At 38.2% G+C, this 21,427-nt stretch overlaps 1 protein-coding gene across 11 annotated transcripts in view; it reads left to right on the top strand.

The window, feature by feature from the left end:
* The first annotated feature begins 204 nt into the window (after window positions 1–204).
* The window catches only part of LOC145666566 (uncharacterized), a 37,350-nt gene continuing 16,127 nt past the window's right edge, over window positions 205–21,427 (top strand). The window contains exons 1-2 of one of the 11 annotated variants that reach the window (XM_081733913.1): window positions 3,715–3,864; window positions 18,003–18,087. In XM_081733913.1, coding sequence (XP_081590039.1) covers window positions 3,796–3,864; window positions 18,003–18,087 — 154 coding nt within the window. In that variant the 5' untranslated portion in view covers window positions 3,715–3,795. Of the gene's footprint in view, window positions 527–3,714; window positions 3,869–3,897; window positions 3,992–17,948; window positions 18,088–21,427 lie in introns of those variants that run through there. The other 10 variants (XM_081733912.1, XM_081733916.1, XM_081733915.1 and 7 more) reach the window with 10 other exon arrangements.

Below are 21,427 nucleotides of genomic sequence, written 5' to 3'. Positions count from 1 at the left end.
AGTACGGAAATCTGTATGGAGCATACGTTATCCATATACTACATAACTACTGCCTTTTTCTCACTTAGATATTACATCATGTCGCTGCAGGATGTCTGACATCGAACAAACTTCCGTATATTACATATGTATACGTATATTATATACGTCAGCTATATATTTCATACATCCATCTGTATGTGAGATTCTGACCGCCCATGGACAGTTCTTTCTTTCATCATGAGTGACGTCATTGAACAAAGAACAACTGTCGTTTTCTTGCGAGTCGGTTTATGCATATCGTGTCAGGGTGTGGAGGTCGTAACACCCCTCATTTTATATCTTCTACCTTATACTTTTAATACTTTACTACGTAACACGATCTTATTAATTTATTATACGCTTCATATATTTACTAACTATCCAACGATATTTGTTGCCTCGGGCATTAAATTGGTGAAGAAGAACAAGAAGAAGAAGAAGAGTCATTTACTGAACGAGATTTGTTTACAGGTAAAAAGAACAAAGGAAGGAAACAAGAGCCTGAGTAAGTACAATAGTTAAGTATAACATTACTTAAATATTACTTTAATTACCGATTACTTTAGTATAACTCGCTTTAAGCTTAATAAATTACTAACATGTTAACGTGACTTCTGGTTGCAAATCTTCCTATTGTAACCCGTTAGTTAAGAAGAAAGGAATGGGCGAATCTGAATTTTGAGAATTCTTTGAACATTGGCGCGTATAAACTTTTTCTACATTTCAAGGTGCACAAAGTAAATGTTGTGTTTATTTATTTCTTTTTAGACGGTCCCTTCCTCGGAGGAGATTTACTATAACATAACACAGTAAATCTCATAACTTCATAACATGTTTGCTTAGAAACCGCTTTCAGCGCGAATAGCGACTTCGTGTAGTCTAAAAGACTGTTAGCCATTTTTGCTAGAATATTTTCACAAAAGCTTTTTTTTAACGTCCTGCGATTATCCACCAAGGTGATGATGAGATAGGTGATATTGGTTGCAAAAAGAAAGTGGGATGGAACGGGAGAATCTTAAAGAGTAATCACGCACACAGTGTTTGCCCACCATAAGCTCACTTGACAGTAGCTGGAATCGACCCATGGACCCAACGCGTCAGAGGTGAGAACTCTACCGAGTCCAAGATTTGTTTCGTGAAACACTGGGAAGAGAGGGAATCAATTTGTGAAAACAGGCGAGTAGCACAGAGAGTTAAAGCACCAAATGTGATGGGGCGGAAATTATTATCAGTCAACTTTACTTAGTTTTACTATGCATGCAAATTTGCTAGCTTATCTGACCTACTTTTAAGCGCGTAACATTCCAGTTTTGGACGTTTCAAATCTGAAAATATTATGTTGATAGGTTTTCGTCATAAATACTTTCAATATAGAAAAGTAATTCACGTGAAATATATTTACGACGTTAGAAGGTCCGTGGCATTATTCACAACTCATGGTTTATAAAAGGTATAAATAATACAATGTATATATGTACTGTATGCTGTACACTTATAACATGAATAAAGGTTTGCAATTTTATTAATAGAGGCCATGATGGGTTAGTGGTAGGGCGTTTACCTCTGGTGCATGGGGTCTTTGGTTCGATCCCAACTCGCGCCAAGTGAGCTTTGTGGTGGACAAATGTGTTCATGTTTTTTCTCGGGGTTCTCCCGTTTCCACCCACTTTCTTCATTCCACCATTTCACTCATCTCTCATCATCACTGTCTCCTTTAGCCTAGCCAGCATAACCGTGGGATGTAAAACTTAAAGATTTCATTTAATTTCATTTTTGGAGTAGTGACTTCGACTTTATTCAGCGGGGGGGAGGGGGGGCTCAGTGGTAGAGTGTTCACCTCCGGTGCTTGGGGACCCTGGTTCGATCTCAGCTCGCGCCGTGTGGACTTTGTGGTGGACAAACACCGTGCTCTTGGGTTTTCTCGTTGTTCTCCCGTTTCCTCCCACTTTCTTCATTTCACCATTTCACTCATTTCTCATTATTACGGTCTCCTTTAGCCTAACCGGCATATCCGTGGGGCGTTAAACTTAAAGATTTCATTTTATTCAGCGGAAAGTCAAAGTTTGGTTTGGAAAAAATCATCGAAATTTATTTTATTTCTTCGGAAAATTCGATTACGTCATTTTAGCGTTTTAGTTCTTCTAATGTCCTTTTAACACGCAACCACCGAGCTATGTCACTGCTTGTGAAGTATTGCTTAAATTGGAGCTTTTGTACGGGGCAACTGTAGTTGCTTCCTCTAAAACAGTCGCCGCCACCGTTAGCTTTGGAACAACTGTCTCGAACAACTCTTAGTACCCGGCACTCGTGAAGAAGCATTGTGTTAAATGGAAGGATTCGTACGGGGACACGGCAGTTGACGCCATCGTACCAATGTATCTTTTTTTCTTTAAAAAAAATCTTAGTTGGAGTACTGATCACAGGCGAAAAAAGCGGAATTGTTTATCACTTTATTTTACGTCACATACTGGTGTTCTCCGATGTCTCAAAACAACTAGAGACTATTCCTATATTCCATGTATATTACAATGCAGTATCATCCCTGTGATGAACGCATAAGATACCAGGCTTACATTGTTGCCTTCTTCTTTATATTTATACCATCTTCCAAATTACGTTTATAATATTGATCCTTCTGTAACGTACAACGTGCCCATGGAAGCTAACTAGTCATCTATTAGGTTTTGTTTTATGCACATGAAGCATACATATTAATCATCCGATTTGCAGCCACCGTTAAAGCATTTCTGGATGTATGTTATTACTATTATTGAGTTGAGTTGATTTTGAGTTCAACGTCCCTTTCAGCAGCGAGACTATATGAGTCGGGACCTACTGATTATCGTGATTATCCGAACCACATGAGCTCCCGGCAGGAATCGAATCCGGGTCTCTCACGCCAAAGGCGCGTACGCTAACCGCTTAACCACGAAGGAACTCATTATTATTATTATTATTATTATTATTATTATTATTATTATTATTATTATTATTATTATTATTATTATTCAACCACTAAAGGAAGAAGTAAAGGAGGAAAATATGTTGTTGACCAAACCAAACATACATCGATGGGATTCCTCGTGGCCAAGTAGTTAGAACTTCGCTGCCTATGCAGAGGACCAGGTTTGATTCTCGATGGTAGGTACTGTGGTTTGAAAAATGAAATGAAATGAATTGAAATGAAATCTTTCAGTTTAACGTCCTGTACTTATGTCCGCTAAGGTAAGGGAGACGATGAACAAAGCAAGTGAATGATGGAAGAATTGATGGAATGAGAATGTTGGAGGAAAAGGAGTACCCCGAGAAAACCCACGCACACGATGTTGCCCACCCCAAACTTACTTGGTCGAGGATCGAACAAGGGACCTGACGCCACAGAGACAAGCGATCTACCACTAAGCCACCGTGCTCTCTAATGTGGTTTGAATTAAAGCTACGGATCTACGTCTAATGTAGCCTCGGTGTTGTATCTTTCCATGTATATCTTGTGTACTGACAACCCAGTCCCACTACAGAAAAAATACGTGGGTATTGAAAGGTTTAAAAAAAACAACAGAAAAAACAAATAATATATCAGTGTCTGCTATCAGTTGCTTGACGTAAAAAGCATTTTTTTTATTTCCATTGCCCAATAGTAAAATTGCCCGTAGGGGTTACTAACTGGTGGATCTTTTTCATTGGTAGCATTAGCGGGCGGGTTGTCATTATGTTTGTATTACCCAGAATTCAGTAGCATAGAAGTGACTTAGCTTCGTCTTGGCTTGACATTTGATGTGCAAAATTAGTATAAGAAGGAGAGTGGAAGCGTTTTTGATCGTGGTCACTCACCTAGGATTTCAAGTAGGTTGGTTTTCCTGCACTAGAAGATCTACTATTTTACATTTCAATTAGTTTTGTTTTACTTTCACCTCAGTGCTGCGAGATTCCGTAAGCTCGTTTGTTTTTTTATTTACGTAAATGTATGAAGGTATGTTTGTAGAAGTAGCAGTTTGTGTAGACTATGTTAATCTTTCATTAAAAAAAAAAAAAAGTTTAATGGGTAATAGTATACATGAGAACCCCCTTATCTGCGTTTCTTCTGTGTTCTATTACCACTTCTACATGAAATATCATAAATTTTCTTCGTAGTGCAATAGTGAGAAGTATCCATGTGCGCAAGACATACGATATGCGTTAAACGCCCCCCCCCCCCACACACACATAGTCATAGATAAAGTAGAAGGGCACTACACATGCAGATATAAAGTACAGGTACGTTCATTTTTATTTTCGTATCAGTCGATAAGTAAATAAAAGTCGCTTTGTTACCCCCTTTGTGAGTTCGTACATAATGAATAATCCCTAAAAGTATGAGCGTCCTGCTCCTTCGGGAACTGATGCAGCTTCATGTATACTATATCCGTTTAATGTCCCACGATTATGCACTGGGGCTGAGGGAGACTGATTATGAAATGAATGATTATGATGGAATAACGAAAGTGGGAGGAAACGAGAGAACTCTGAGGAAAAAAGGGGCATGGTGTTTGTTCATCACAAAGCACTTGGAAATAGTGTATTTATTCCGTTAAGCCCCAACAGCTTTTCAACTTTGACAGTAATTACGGGGAAGGTTCTAGAATGCTGGTCCGCACATATAAGTAACGAGAGTTGGTACCCAGGATGGTTACTTTCTTTATCAAAGCTCAATATTCGAATTCACATAGTAAGGCCAAGTGAGCGATAGCGAGTCAAGATTAGTTAGTAGTAGCCAGGGTGATTATTTTATTACGATTCAGTGGTTCTATTAAAAAGGAAAAAAAAAAAACTGGCATAATTACGTATAAATATATTTTGGTTAGGTTTGCTTAATTTTCGTTCACTGGTAAGAGTGCACTTTGAGCAGAACAAGTGATTTTGGGTATCTTTTAGTTTCTCCCCCAATCCTGCAAATATAAGATCTCCAGTGTTACTAAGCAAAATATAACTAAGCGAGTGACAGCAAGCGAACGGGGTTACACACCCCGCAGGGCTTTGTTTAGTATTGGTTCCAATGTATGTTCTGTTTAAAGTGCATTTTTGCCCGTTCACTTACATAGTAGGTCTGGACCGACGGAGTTTATGGAACTTAACCTTGGAACAAGGATTGAACAGGGAGGAATCCCTGATGTCAGAAGTGACCACTCTACCACTGAGTCACCGTGGTCCGAGCTCTCATTTCATAACTTCTTGGATTAAGTCATTTGAAATCTTGGAGCATTTTGAAATTACTCAAAGGTGTATATAGGTTGCATAAAATATTTTTTCTTTACGTAAGTAATCGAAAAAAATGTCCTATGTTAGAGGAACGTATCTTCACATAGAGTAGTATAACACGGTCATGTCCGTAGCTAAGATGTAGGCCAGGGGGGAGGGCTTGAGAACCCTTTTCGACCATCTTCAGGCCTTCTTGAAACTTTTAGCTTATTGGTATGTATATATGAAAGTAAAGTGAGCTCAAATTAGCTTCCACAAAAATTAACTCATTCCCTTGTCTTAGTAGTTGATAATACTAGAAATTAGTAATATAATTTTGAATAGTTAGTGATGTGCGATGGTTCTAGCTTATGACGAACTGGTTCCTTGAAATCTCTGGTTAGTTCATATTTGGTCTAGAAAACGTAATTTTCAAAATTAAAACATGTTTTCATCATTTTGGATACATAAATTTGGAATTTAGGTATACATTCCTCCCTTCCCATCTGCGTTAACTTGATATGGAGAGTTGGCGTGTTTGCGATTTGTATTTGTCTTCGCACTTGATTTGATTATTAAACCATAGTTGAAAGCCATGGGTATGCACGCAAGCCGCCACGAGAGTCTGCAACGGACATTAAAACAAATGCCTGACGTGGGTTCGAATGCCAGGCAGTTTTAATTTCACCTTTCACAGTGAGACTTGTAGGATTGGACTGGGGTCATATTCTGTGGCTGGTAAAAACTTAAAACAACTGAATTTTAACTTGGACAGATGCTATAGATGTTATGAGACAGAGCATGTTACATTCAGTTATTATCGATAAGTAATAGTAAAGATATAATGTGGTTACTAACAGCAACGTGAAGACCACATAGTAGTTGGTAACTGTATTTTCGTTGTTTTACGAGTGGTGGTTCACGGTATAACCAGATCTGATCAATCAACTACTTGTATTATTACATTTTATTACGTTACAAGCAGTGGCGGATCTAGCCCGGGGCATCCCCCCAGTTTTTACCTTCTAGAACACTCTGGTTACAAGCAGGACGTAAAACTGAAAGATGTTTTACTTTGTTTCCATGTGTTTTCTTTATAGCTGTGCCCAACCTGGGCTAATGCGCCTGCCTGCATTCCCTAATGTCACGAAGATAATTGGGTCTAATTCTCTAGTTGGTATAGTTTAAGGGCACTGTCATAAAAATCGTTCCGTGATATTGGTGTGTACAGCTCACCATTTCAGATGAACTGCGTTAAATAGCATACTAATTATATACCCTGTTGGCATTTAGAATAATATTCCTTCTCAATTCTTTACACTAATTTGATTTCTACTTTACATTAAATATATTGTTACATTGTATTTTAGTAGTCTTCCCCGCTGGTCTAGTGATTTCCGTGTGGCCTTGGGGAACGTGGCTCCTCGTTCGATTCTCGGTGGGAGGGTGGAAACAAATTAAGTTACTTCCACAAACGCGTTTACTTCTATCAATCATCAGTCTCTTTTGGCCTAAGGTCGTAGCTGTGCGACATGAAAAAAGAAAACTAATTTTTAATTCCCTAGTTTGGCTTTTGTGTAGGGCTACTTGCTGGAGTTGAGAACTTCAACGGAACAGTAAGTTATAGAATTTATAACTAGTTTAATCAGTCGGAAATTATTCCGGTTCCTTGAGATTCATTCGGTTATTTTTTCTTCATAGTTTTTTTTCACTATTTCTAGAAGGAATTAGGTATTAACAAAGCAACTAATATGCAAAAACTCGCTATGCTAAGCTTTGATTCACTTGAATTATTTCTCCTATTCCGTTTAATGTGTTTTGATCCCCAGTTGCGCACATTCTAGTGTTTTGTTTTTAGACCAGGCCCGCAACTAGAGGGGGGCTAGCGGGCAACTGGCCCCCTAAACTTTTCGTGGCCCCTCCAGACCTCAATACGGAAAACACAATTTAGATATTTGTAAGAGAAGTTTTGATGACTTACCCCCCCCCCCCCCATATATTCATGGTCCCTCCAAACATATTTGGCTGGTTTCGGGCCTGCTTGAGACTGTACGTTTACCCTGCTGTATCCAGGTGGGAGGTGCAGTAACTCGAAGGGTTCAAATGAAGCTTCTTACGAGAGGGTGACTTTTCTAGATATACAATCAAAGCTATTTATATCTGATGCAATACGAGGGTTGCACTGAAAGTTTCGGGAAAATGATAGAACGCAAGAACATCAAAGTGCAATTTTTTTTTTTTTTTTTTTTTTTTTATGAAAGTATTCCCCCTGAGTAGCAGTGCATTTTTATGCAATAAAACCAAATCTTGAAACAGGTATGCCACTCCGAGGTTGGTATCTGTGAAACCTGCAGTTTGTATGCCTCGATGGCTTCTTCTGGAGGTGCAAAAGCGCTTCTCACGCAACATGTTCTTTATTGTTGGGAACAAAAAGAAATCACTGGGAACTAAATCAGGGAAATAAGCCGGATGTCATGACTTCGCTTTCCTGGTCCAGAAAATCACTTGTGGTAGCTGCTGTGTGCGAGCTGGTATAGTCGTGATGCAGAATGATACGGCGGTTGAACTGTTTGCTCACATTCAGTACTTCTGATAGGCATATGGTTGTGTACCATTCTGCATTGACTGTTCTGCGATTCTCCAGTGGGACAGTTGCGATATGCCCTGATTTATCAGAAATTTATGCAATCGTTTGTTTGGAGGCACAGTGTGCTTGAACAAGTTTGATTGGTTTAGGTTCTCGCGGAACACCCACACAGCTTTGTTTCCGGTTCTTACGTATAAATCCAAGTTTCATCACCTGTTCCAATGTTAAACACCGAGATGATCCAGACTTGAACCGTTTCGTTATAACTTTGCACCACTTCACACGGGCGTCTTTTGTGCGCGACTTAAATTGTGTGGAATCCAACGAGTGCAAAGTTTTTTCACACGTAAATAATAGTGCAATATTATTTGTATTTGGCTCATAACAATGCCTAAGATTTCCTGAATTTCGCGATAAGTCACATGCCGATCAGTGTTCATAATTTCACGAACAGCAGCAACGTTTTTTGGCACAATGACCTGCACAATCCCGATCAGTCAGGCTGAGCTGGCCACACGTGAATTCCTGAAACCACCTGTAAATTGTCTGAGATGGGGCTTCATCAGGAAAAGTAGCAGTTATCTGACGAACACATTGTTGCTGTGTTTACCCTTGCCGAATATCGTAATAAATCATAATACGAAAATGCTCTATCAGGTCAATATTTGTTCAGGATCACCTCACTTCAAACTAGTACCCTGTAACGGCAAAGATTGAGAGTTGTATACGGTTTATCTTTAGAGTGAACAATATTAGATTACTTGGAGACGGGAAATCTTCCTCATCCCTCTCCGTTCATTCGGATCTTGTGGAAGCTCATGTGATGCGTATTCCACGTTAAAGCTCTAGAACCAAGTCTCAGATAGCCTCGGACCTGAATTGGACGCTAAACTTACTACTAACAACGCTTGTGTAATGACTTGTGGTTTATTAATTGCGAAAGATTGGTAATGTAATGTAATTATAATGTACACTATATGTATTTTGTTAAATCATTTTTATCTTAATGTCCCAGCATTATGCACTTTAGACTAAAGGTGACGGATGATTAATGAAAGTGAGTGATTGTGAAAGTGATCGAAGCAGGGATCACGTGCAACGTCACATGTGCTACCCATTAGGTCATCTGGGAAGGTTGCGTTTTCTCTGATGACGCTAGTATAAATCATTCCCTTATATTTCATTTAAGGTTATGTTACGAGCATAGTTTTCTCTTTTTTATGCCACAAAGTAGTAGAAGAATTTTCTGAATTTATTTAGTTTAGCGTCCGTTCTAGCAGCGAGGCTAGGGGAACGTGGGGCATAATGGGGAAGCTAAGATATTTGCCTTTCTAAATTGGTAACCAATATCTCAATTGCAGTAATTTTTCTGCGTTAGACACGTTGGACATTTATTGTGATATTTCAACCAGCAAATCCTTTCAAAAATATTGTTTTGCACCTTTTTAGTTAGCTTATTCCAAAAATGGCTCTTTTCCCCATTATGCCCCCTACGTGGGGCATAATGGAACATTGGATTTCAGTCAACCCCATTATGCCCCTACCCCATACTGCCCCGTACACTATTACATCTATAATATCCAGCTCTAATATAGATTTATCATAAAACAACAATATATGATTACTATTATACAACACAACTTGAATTTTATGAAATATTTATTAGACTCAATAATCAAATATAACAAAAGATGAGTACTCTTTTTTTTAAAAAAATAAAATGTTGATAATTACTTCAAAAGGTACATTCTGAATTAGGCATTATTAAGAAAAAGAAAAAATGTGATCATTGGGAATTGTACTAAAAGTTTATGCAGATTATATCGAATTATTGTCAGTTAAATCTTAATATTTCCTGACATCAAATCAACATGACCAAATTTTGAAAATTCAGCATGAAGAACTTAAACAAAACTGCGCAAATGCAATCCCAGCATTAACAAGAAATGTTTCGAGCTGGATAGTAAACTACACAATCGATACTCTTACGGGGCATAGTGGGGTAATGGGGCAATATGGGGTGATTGCAATACCGTTTTGCCCCACCCCGTTTTGCCCCAGATGAGTTGTAGTGTTAAATCAACGAGTATCTCTGTTATAACTTACAATCCGTAAACCTCAAAAACACACAACAAACACAGAAGAAATATTCTTTCAACATATCAATAGTTTAAAAGTGTGTAATAAATAACTTGCCTTACCTTGACCGAAGTAAAATCCCAATCGTTATATGCCATAGCGCGAAAACAAAGAACTGACACACAGCACTGTTCCTTTTCAACTGATAAGAACGCTGCTCAAGCACAACAGCCCTTCGTCCTTGAGAATCTTGTTTAGGTACTTATCGCTAGATTGCAGTTAATTACAGTTCAAAAAATACCGATACCCCGTTATGCCCCCCTACCCCGTTATGCCCCACGTTCCCCTATATGAAATATGGACCTACAGTTTTAACATGAAATCTGAATCACATTTGTTCCCACCAGAAAGCGAACCCCGGTCTCCCTCGCCAACTTACCTTGTATATTTACAGAATTGAGTTTTTAATATTTACGTATTTTAGTTTTAAAAGGCAGATTAAAAATATTTTTTTTTTAATATTGAGATAATGGAGTATAAAGTATGTTTTGTAGGAGATCGTTGAAATGAAATCGTAATCAGTGACGCAATGCTAAAAATTTTTTAGTAGGTATACACTCCACCCTGAGTGTGAGATTCATTACGTCCCTGAATGTGAGGGATTACATCATCAAGATGCAACAATCTTGTGTATTTATTTACTTCGCGACTTTGAGATTTTTTTCTTTCAGTTTTTAATTTTGATTATTTTCGTTCCGAAATCTAATTAATTCGTCACCGTGTCCTATTCCCACAACCGATTACAAGTTTTGCTTACTTAAGGTAATGGTTCGCAACCTTCTTGACTAAACTCCAACGACATCACGATATATTTGTTTTTAGGTTAATTTCCGATAAGCCCAGTCTCATCAAACCAAAGGTAGGCATACTAAGTAAACTAAACCAAACCAAACTTGAACTAACCTAACCTATCCGTAATTTATTGTCAGAAACACGGCACGGAGTTAACGGAATAAATGCATATTTTGTATTAATAATATAGACTATATTAGTGTAAGCCTATAAGTTTCTATAAAGTACCGACTATGTAGTACTAAAATCTTAAGTGTTGATGCTTCTGGAGGCGTTAACTAGTAATGTCTCCAAATAGATTTTAACTAAATGCTTCGTGATGTCTAAAGTTTCGGGACACACTGGTTAAAACCACTGACTTAACGAACTATGCCAATTAAGGAAGTTCACATGTGCAGTAGACTCATAAGTATCCGGCTCACGACTATTCGACTTCCGTACTATCCAGCCTAGTTTTCTTGTATCGTAATTGAGGAAGGCAAGGCGTTGCTTTGGCAACATTGCCAAGGCATTGGAAGCAGGCGTTTGCTACGATCCTCCTACATGTCGTGTGCAAAACACAAGTTGTGACAGGAAAAGACCAGCGTTCTGCTCCTTGTTCATTGTTTCGTCAATGTGTAACGGACCTCAATACAGTACGCTTCAGTTATACCTGCTTATAACTGTACGGTACTGTATACGTCAATTGTTCTTGGGGTATGCTTCATGTAGACTGTACTCCGGCCTATTCGGCTTTTTTTGTTATCCGGCCTGCCCTTCCGCCACATTAGCCCGGATATTCTTGAGTCTACTGTATTCCGTTTGCAATATGTGTGTAGATGAAGCTGAGGGGAGGCATGCGAGATATGACTATAAAATTTTCTCAGCATAAATCACCACTTAATGTCTTAAATCTTACTAATTAGTAACCTCTCACTAAATAGTAGGTATGTTGGGATGAGGATTAGCTTAATTACTCTTCGGTCATTGTAGGGAGCGAAGGCAGAAAATTAGCTCGTGGAGTTTGCGCCTACGGCGCAGGAGTGTGCACTTTCCGAAATCTTAATGGATGCGTCAAGTAATTTCATCGCTTCCACTCTCAACCTAATTGCATGGATATGAAATCCACATTTTTGGTTCCGAACAATACCTACGCTAGATAAAGCATAGGTCGGTGTATGTTTCACTTTTCATGTAACTAAGATTCTCTCTTATCTTTATTTGCTCTTTGAGTTTCCCTTTTCAACAACTTAATCATATATTCCGATCCTTTCTGATTATAATATTTATAAATCAAATGAAATACACCTATTTGTAAGTCCTATATCAGCTCACGACTTCGAAAACCAGCGAAAACAAATGAACAGCGAATATTGGTGGGTCGGTAAGGGAATATGAATTGCTAATTACATTAAGATTGTACATGATCTACAGTAAATCAGTGCCATTACTTTTTTTAGCACTACAATATACAGATGGTGATCAGAAAAATGGAAACACCTGAACGAAATTGCAACTTACCAGATTAATATGGTGTCGGGCCACCTTTCACCTTCAGAACAGCCTTGATGCGACGTGGGATGGAGGCAGAGGTCGTGAATGATAGCAAGTGGAATTTTACACCATTCCTCGTCCAGGGCGTCGGCCAGTTCTGTGAGAGGAGATGGAGGTGGAAATCGTCGCCGGAGTCGTGTTTCCAAGACGGACCACAGATGTTCAATTATGTTGAGATCTGGGGATTGGGCGGGCCAGGGGAGGCGTTGAACTTCATCCCGATGTTCCTCAAACCACGCTGCAACAACTCCAGCTGTGTGAATGGGTACATTATCATCCTGGAAGATGGCGTCATTGTCCGGGAACAACATCCGGACCATAGGATGCAAGTGGTCTCCTAAAATTGCGACATGATAGTTGGCAGTGATTCGTCCGCTAAGTGTGACCAGTGGCCCAATGAAAACAATGATATGGCGGCCCACAGCATCACCGAGCCGCCGCCATGTTTCACAGTTGGGCGGAGACACTCCAGATCATAAGCTTCTTTGGGCGTTCTCCACACACAAACACGGCCCATGGTTGGGAATAGGGAGAAGGATGACTCATCCGACTATATCACACGTTTGCAGTCCTCAACGGTCCAAGTTGCATGGTCACTGCACCATTTGCGACGTGCGAAAGCGTTGTGGTCCCCGATGAGCGGTTTGGCCCGTGCAACACGACCCCGTAAGTTCATGTCATGTAATTCGCCGCGGACTGGGATTGTCGAAACAGGGTGGGGGAGGTGCTGATTGAGTTCCTCCGTCACTTGCTCCGCAGTCACAAGACAGTTCTGCGTGACAATGCGCTTTAATACCCGGCGTGACCTGTCACTCATGATTTTCTTCCGCCCACTGTTCCGCTTCCCCGATGTGGTTTTTCCGTGTTGTGTAGGCCGTTATCACCTTCGACACTGTCCCACGCGACACACCTAACACAGAAGCCACTGCCGTCACACTCACTCCACATAACCGCGCACCAACAATTTGCCCTCTTTGAAAATCTGAGAGGTCTCCCATTTTACACTACCTCCGTCTGCTGCAGCCACTGGACACTGCTGTTCCACTGCGCCTGACGTGTTGCCAACTACAGGTGTTTCCATTTTTCTGATCACCATCTGTATATATATATATATATATATATATATATATATATATATATATATATATATATATATATATATATATATATATATATATATATATATAATAAAATGGTTTCTACGTACACTGCAAAGTGATAAAAAAATTACTCTTAACTATTTTAATGACGGTATCATACAAAATTTAAGATATAATATGCAAAATGTAACTAAATTTAACCTTGTGTGTGTAATTTACATTATTGCTATTTCTTTTACTTTTATGTTTAGCCTATATATAAAGATCTGTCCACTTCAGATGCATTATAATACAGTGCTAAATGTATGTAAAAAGGAAGAAAATACAATACCATGCTTCTTGCTTAACTTGCCCATTGTTGCGCCCTAAAGTGAAAATACACATGTTTTAATTCACGCTCAAATTCATTCCAACATAGCTATCTAATTTATAGTTAGCCAGGCTATTCGCCTGTCAAGTTTACCAATACCATGTTTGAAAATAGAAATTTTCTTATACGAGTATTAAGGCGTTCGAAGACTGACAGAACTCGTTGGTGCGTGGTAAGAATGGCTCGATCCAGAGATTGTGTGCGTCAATGAAAAGTTGACCCACCACCCATCGTGACCCACTCTGATCAACCACTCACCAAAACCCATTGTCATCAACTCTGCCTCATAATCCACAGTCTCGTTTCCATAGACTTTACTAAGATTACACTTGTAATAAAATAAGCCTTTGAAATTCACTAATCGAAGTTTGAATTTCTACGAGTTTGTTTGGTCAATCGTTGAAGTATCGCTCTGTTACAATACCGATGGACCGGACCTTTATGATATAAAATTGTGAAGTGTTGGTCATACGGTGAATTTCAATTTATCATATACAATTATTTCTTTGTTGAATTAGATACTTTTCAGTGAAAAATAGAATGAAAGTTGTCTTAAATCAAGGTAAACCAACGTAAAGGAAAATACGAAACAGAGTAAAATTTTCCATATAATTAAGCATGCCGTACAAATTTAAAATTTCCATGTAATTAAGCTTAAAGTAAAAAAATTGTCTAGTTATGGTTCGATTGCCTAGTGCTCTGAACGCTCAATATAATAAACATAAGCTTCAGCAATTAGTATAATAGAAAGCAATGGATATCGATTGCGGAGCGCTGCAGTTTTTGTTTTTCAATAGTTTCTCAATTTATTTCTCAACTAATATCGATCGTTTTCGATTATTTTTACATATCAACCCACTACGAATTTCCTACCTATAGTAGCCGATCCCCATTAAGAGAGAATTTCAATAGATGCTAGGACACGCTCTGTTTAATAGTTAATATACTGAATTTCAGCTCTCAGTAAGTTCAATGGCTCCAGAGATGTTCAATTTGTATATAATTCATATATTACAGGTGATTAAAAATATAAATATTTATTCCAATAGTCAGCTCTTCTAAAATCGCACAGCTAGTCTCGAATGTCAAGTAGTAAGTCCTATTGCTATTATTACAATTACAAATATCAATATCCAAACGTGGCTGAAGTTCATTTTCACTTATACTTACCTCAGGTAATAAATAGAAACTAATGAAAAAGGAAGATAATGGTGGGTCACGGTGGGTGGTGGGTCACAGTGGGTCACGTCCTGATGACCCACGACCTACTAATCTACTCACAAATCTTCACCCACTTGACCGACGACTCACTGACCCACTCCACCTATGGCTCGATCCAGCCTCGTGTAAAGATGGCGTTTAATAGACCATTTCCGTTATTCAAAATGAACTGTAAATCACTGCGGATATGCATCTGAGGCTTTGGTACCTCACATAGCACTATCTACTGGTTTAACGGTTATTGCGCCCGCGTATGTACACTTGGTGACAGCTTTGATTCTCGCTGGTAGAGTATACATAAAATTGTGATTCGGGTTCTATCATTCCTAGGTTCATGTCTCATATACCCTTGCTACTGAAGAAGATACTAAACTTTAAAAAGTGAAGTGTCCTTCTCAGAAGGACCAATTAGGTTTACTTCGAAACATCGAACCATATGACGTGTTTTTGACTTTACTATTGATAGAACTATTTTGTATAATATACAGGATGTATTAAAAGTTTACCATCCTTTTTAAAATCTATAAGGATATAATTTCATTGAATGTGGAATGGGCGATACACATTAAGTCCAGGGGAACACTTTTAGAAGTATGTCATGCGGACGGCCGCGGCCGCTATCTTGTTCCGCTATCCAGATTTCAAAAGTGTTATTATTAACAATAGGTGGATAATGTGATACTGTACATGACCATGAGTTAGAATTGTGTATGGATTGTCAAGTATGCAATCAAATTTCATATAACTTAATTTGGTGAAAAGTTATTGACAACTGAAAGATATGTTTACCTGTTCCACATGTCCACGCTGAGCAATTGCTGGGACACGAAGCAGAATATCGAGTAAAATTTGCGATACGTTGTTCCAGATGACAAAGATTGCAAATGTCTACAGCACAAACCATAGACTTAACATATCCCCAAAGGTAGAAATGAAGTGGCGTTAGGTCTGATAATTGGGCAGGCCATTCAACTGGCCTACGTTGATCAATTCATGTTCTAGGGAATTCAAGTAGCGAATCCAAGATGGCGATCGTCTGCATGATATACAGGGCGAGACATAAGGCGGTAACACCGCTGTAGCACACGAACGGTTGGCGTTCACACTTGGTTCATGGTATACGTTGTTCGGGTGGGTAATTGACCATATTGCATGACATTGTTGCCCTGGCGGCCATCTTGTAAGCCACCATCTTGGATCCAATTTTGGATTTTTAAATAGGAAGGGGGCATGTGGGGTATCATTTGATACGAGCTCGATCTCAGGAAAACAGTGGTGTAGTTTATTTTCACCTATCGTTCTTGAAGTTATTGCGTCACAAAGGGGGAAAATTTGGCATTACAACATGTGTTCTATGTGCTGTCCTTCTTGAGCAAGGCACTGCAAGACGCATCTGCCAATCCTTATTGACTCGCAACAGCATGTCCGGATCGACGGTTTCACAACATTACAGAAGGCGCTGCATCACATAGTGGATATCACGGATGGGTTCTTGATAAACCAGGTTCTTCAGATGGTCCCAAAGGAAGAAGTCTAGCGGCGCAAGATCTGGAGATCGTGGTGGCCGCTCTATCGGTTCCCGTCGCCCTATCCAATGTCCCGAAAATTGTCTATCGAGCAATTGGCGTGAACATAACGCATAGCGAGGTGTAGCCCCGTCTTGCTGGGAAAAGGAGGGGAAATCAATCCTCCTTCAAGAGAGCAGGGAAAACCTCATTCTCGAGCAGATCACGATATTTCTCACTAGTCAGGGTGTCGTGGATGAAGTACGGTCCAATAATGCGTCCCCCAGATTCCACATCACACCATAGCCATTTCCCCACCAATCTCTTTGCTGTCTTGGTGTCAATCTGGGTCACTCTAGTATCTATGCTTTTGTTCATTGACCTCTTCTTGAACGAAAAATAATGCATCACTGAAAAGAACACGTTGTGGGAACATGGGGTCCTCATCATACCTTTCTGTGGCCCATTCAGCAAACGGCATCAGTCTGTTCGGATCCCTCTGTTAACCGCTGCTGGAATTGTTGCTTGTATGGGTGCCACTTGTTCACACGCAGCAATCGTAGCACGGATCACTGATTCCTGTTATAGATTCCATACGACGATCCTTGTCGATCAGAGCCCGTCTCATGGAACTTAAACAACTTGAATACTGTTACGTATGAGATGTTCTCCCCTTTCGGTGGGATGCATTAAACTCAGCCACATTCACCCTGGCAGATCGTCCACAACTCTTCTCCACGGTCTCGATTCGTTCTGGAATTGTTAGCGACATCTTCCATCGCCTGGAACAACAGATAAAAATATGCTGTAATGCCAAATTTTCACCCTTTGTGACGCAATAACTTCTTAATCAATAACGGTAAGTGAAAATGGACTGCACCACTGTTTCGCTGAGATTAAGATCGTGCCAATACCCATGTCCCCTTTCCCATTTAAAAATCCAGTTGGATCCAAGATAGCGGCTTTCAAGATGGCCGCCAGGGCAACATGTCGTGCACTATGGTCCATTTCCCACACGAACAATACCATGAATCAAGTGTGAACGGCAAGTCGTTCCTGTGCTACAGGGGTGTTAAGACTTATGCCTCACCCTGTACTCTCAAGTATTTCACTGGGTCTAGAGTGTATCGCCCAACTCACATTCAATAAACCTTCACCATGTAGGTTAGAGTGGTAGAGGGCTTCTGATACACCCTGTATATATTTTTAAAATGTACAGATGGATTTCTCTAATTCCACAGTTATACCCCTATCCCCCTATATATACTTTTACTGAACTCGTTATCTTATGACATATTTGATGTCACTATTACTGTAGTATAATGTAGTTCGTTTAAATTTACCATTTAATACAAGCAGATTCTGACTTACGGGATTTTCGATGCAACTTTGTCTGTAACTAATGAATTCTATTTTATTCAATTTAATATTTAATACAAATTCTTTTATCTTCATGATTAACTTAGTGGGTTTGTATTATACTGCAACTGATTATTATAATCCCATTATTGCTTGAGAAGAAAGAGATGGACAAATCTTCCTGTGGAGAAATCAAAGCTCTATTGGAAAGCTGGGGATTACAATCGTTACTTTCCACGTTTCAAGGTACGCAAATTAGATATTTTGTTTTATTAATTACTATCATTATTTATTACTATTGTGTTTAAAATCAATCCCTAATCTCATGATTTTGTACACTATGAAAATTAGCACAGAATATTAAGAAACATAGCTATGTCATTTGGGTAAGGAATACCATTGTAGAATTAACTTCCTGCTGGTAAGACAGTCGGTGCAGAATAATAATACAGCTACTAATATAAAAGTTGTTCATACACCTTCGCACAAAATCGAATGTTATTACTTTCGAACATTGTACTGTACATGCGACAGTCCATTCCTCGGACTTTTAGTACAGGACTTCCTTACCATCCTAGCTAAGAAAGTGGGGAAATTCTGTATGAAATTCGTTTCGTATATTCTAGAAAACTGATAGCTACTTTTACCAGAATATTTGCCCGAGAATATTGTTTTTAATTATTTGCAGGGAGTTTGATATCCTGCGATTAGGATCGATGTTAAAGAATGAATGGTGAGATGGATAATAGGGGAATAATGAAGGGAGAGGAAACGGGAGTTACCTCAAGAAAAACAACGCAGCCTTTCTTTGATCACTATAAAGGCTTATTTATAATTCACTAGCTTATCTTACCTATTTAGTGGTAGTGCTTTTACCTCTGTTGCGAGTGATTCTGGTTCTATCCAACGTCACGAGTTTGTTGTGGACAATATTGTCCGTGGAGTTCCTCGAGGTTTTCATTAATCATTTAACTTCAGCCTACATAGAATAGCAGTACGTAAAACAATTTTCTTTTTGTTTCCATGAAATTTCTCTGTAGTTATAAAATAAGTTCGTAGATCTGTATGCTGCTTACCTGCTTTCGTGCTCAGCCGCCTACACTTCGAACATGTGGACAAAGCAAGCCTAATTTGTAATTGGGATGGTTTTGGAGGGATGTGAAATAAGTAGTTCCATGATATGTGTGAATTTCATTAGTGTAGATAATTAGTAAATAGACTAGCAGTTACTCTAAGTAAATGTACTGTCCTGTGTATTAAGTTGTTTTGGGTGCCGCGGAGCTGTAGTAGAGCGCTCTCTGACGCTTGGATTCTTGGCTTGATCCCAGCTCACGTCAAGTGGGCTTTGTGTTGGACAAACATCATTTGAGTAGGTTTTCTCAGTTTCCTCCCACTTTCTTTTTCACTATTGCATTTGTTGTCAGCGTCAGTTTTCTTTAGCCTACCTGGTACTGTGAGACGTAAAACTGATAATCTTACGTTTTATTAGTCTCTTTTGTGAACTTACTCTTGTGAAGATATTCAACATTAATTAGTTATGGTGTTAATAAATGATAGTTTAAGCAGTCTGAAACCACAATGGTTCTTTGTGTTCTATTACTTTGAGTGGTGTTTCTTTATAACTTTGTTCCAGATGTCTCGAAGAAATATACAACTAACAAATCAGAAACGGCCAGAAAACTCTTTGCCCTGCTTTACATAATATATTTGTATTATTTCTTCTGCTCCACTAAACATTTGATCTTCAGATAGCGCATACTTACAGTACGGCTGGTTTTGATTGGTATTGTAGAGTTAACACGCTTGTATATAACTTCCTCGTCACCATACTATTAGTGCCCGCACCTTAGCTGTAGAAGACCTGAGTTCAATTGTCGGTGGAAAGTCTTATGGTTAGGATCTGACGTTAAGCAGTTAAGTTCGTCTCATATGCCGTCTGTGCTGAAAGGGATGCTAAACTGCAAACTAACCTATCTTGTGTAATGAGATTTTTTTTTATTGCAGTTGATTGACGTAATATTAATGTATGATACGTGTTTTCTGTGGTGGTGGCGTAAGCATAAACCACTCACGTACACCTCATTTGTCATTGCTTCAGAGCATTTTCAGTGCGCATGTGTAGCATGAGGGTTTTCCGGATTTATGTAGAGTATTGTGAGTTCTTGATTTTTGTTTAATTTTTAACGTGTAAATTAGAAGTAGAGATGGTACCTTATATATTTGTTTTAAAATTGTTGAAAGTGTGGTGTGAAGAATTTCAGGATTCCCATGTTACGTCATAGAGCGTTAGTTTCGTTTACTCCGACTTGGATTAACCTTTTTTTGCCTTTCCGCTTTTAATATTTGGCTATTTTCTTTCTAAAATAGAATGCATCATTGTATCCTATTAACATAAATGTTCATACATTTTACTTTAAGGACTACGCCAATGAAGTTAAACAATCAAATCGTTGCATGCAGACACCCTAATAAAAGTGATACACTTTATATGAGTTCCGGGACAATTGTTGTGCACAAAACGCTGTATTCGTAGGAATGTCAAATACTGAGGAATTCGTAGGAATAATGTCAATATTCACTGAGCCACCCCCCCCCCGTTCTGGTCTACTGCCCAGTGCGTTTCCCTTTAGTGTACGTGGGCAATGTAGAATCTATTTTTGTTGGGAAAGCAAATAATTTGATTTCACAATAATTCACTCCTTGATCATTCACTACTTTGACTTTACAATTAATCATCCGCCTCCTTTAGTCTAAAGAGCACAATCTTGGAACGTTATACCAAAAAAAAAAAAAAAAAAAAAAAAAAAAAAAAAAAAAAAAACCTAATTTTCTGCTCACTGGTACCTTGCTTCCAGTTTTCTATTCGTCCTTTATATTGGTTATTTTTGTGATTAAATGAACAGGATTAATTTTGCTGCTTGTGAGTATATTACTAAACATGTTCTGCGCTATTAACTTGTAGGTAATATCTAAAGATAAATTACAAATTGTTTTGAACTTGCAGGAAACAAACTGAATGTTCAAAAAAGTGAAATAGCAATAACAGTATAGAAAGGTATATATATATATATATATATATATATATATATATATATATATATATATATGTATATATATATATGTATATATATATATATATATATATATGTATATATATATATGTATATATATATATATATATATATATATGTATATATATATATATATATATATATATGTATGTATATATATATATATATATATATATATGTATATATATATATATATATATATATGTATGTATATATATATATATATATATATATATATGTATGTATATATATATATATGTATGTATATATATATATATGTATGTATATATATGTATATATATATATGTATGTATATATATGTATATGTATATATATATATATATATATATATATATATTATATATATATATATATATATACAGGGTGGGCCATTTTAATTAATCCACGGAAATATCTGAAAAATGATAAAACATAGAAGAAATGTTTCAAGTAAACTTTATATATTGCTAAGGGGGAAACCCAATTCCGCCAGAAGTACCCCTCCCCCGCCCCCC

This window comes from Thermobia domestica, chromosome 12 (genome assembly GCF_964235325.1).
Source record: "Thermobia domestica chromosome 12, izTheDome1.hap1.1, whole genome shotgun sequence".
NCBI lineage: Eukaryota > Metazoa > Arthropoda > Insecta > Zygentoma > Lepismatidae > Thermobia > Thermobia domestica.
Note: the sequence above shows the minus strand (reverse complement) of the source record. Positions and strands in the feature narration are given on the sequence as shown.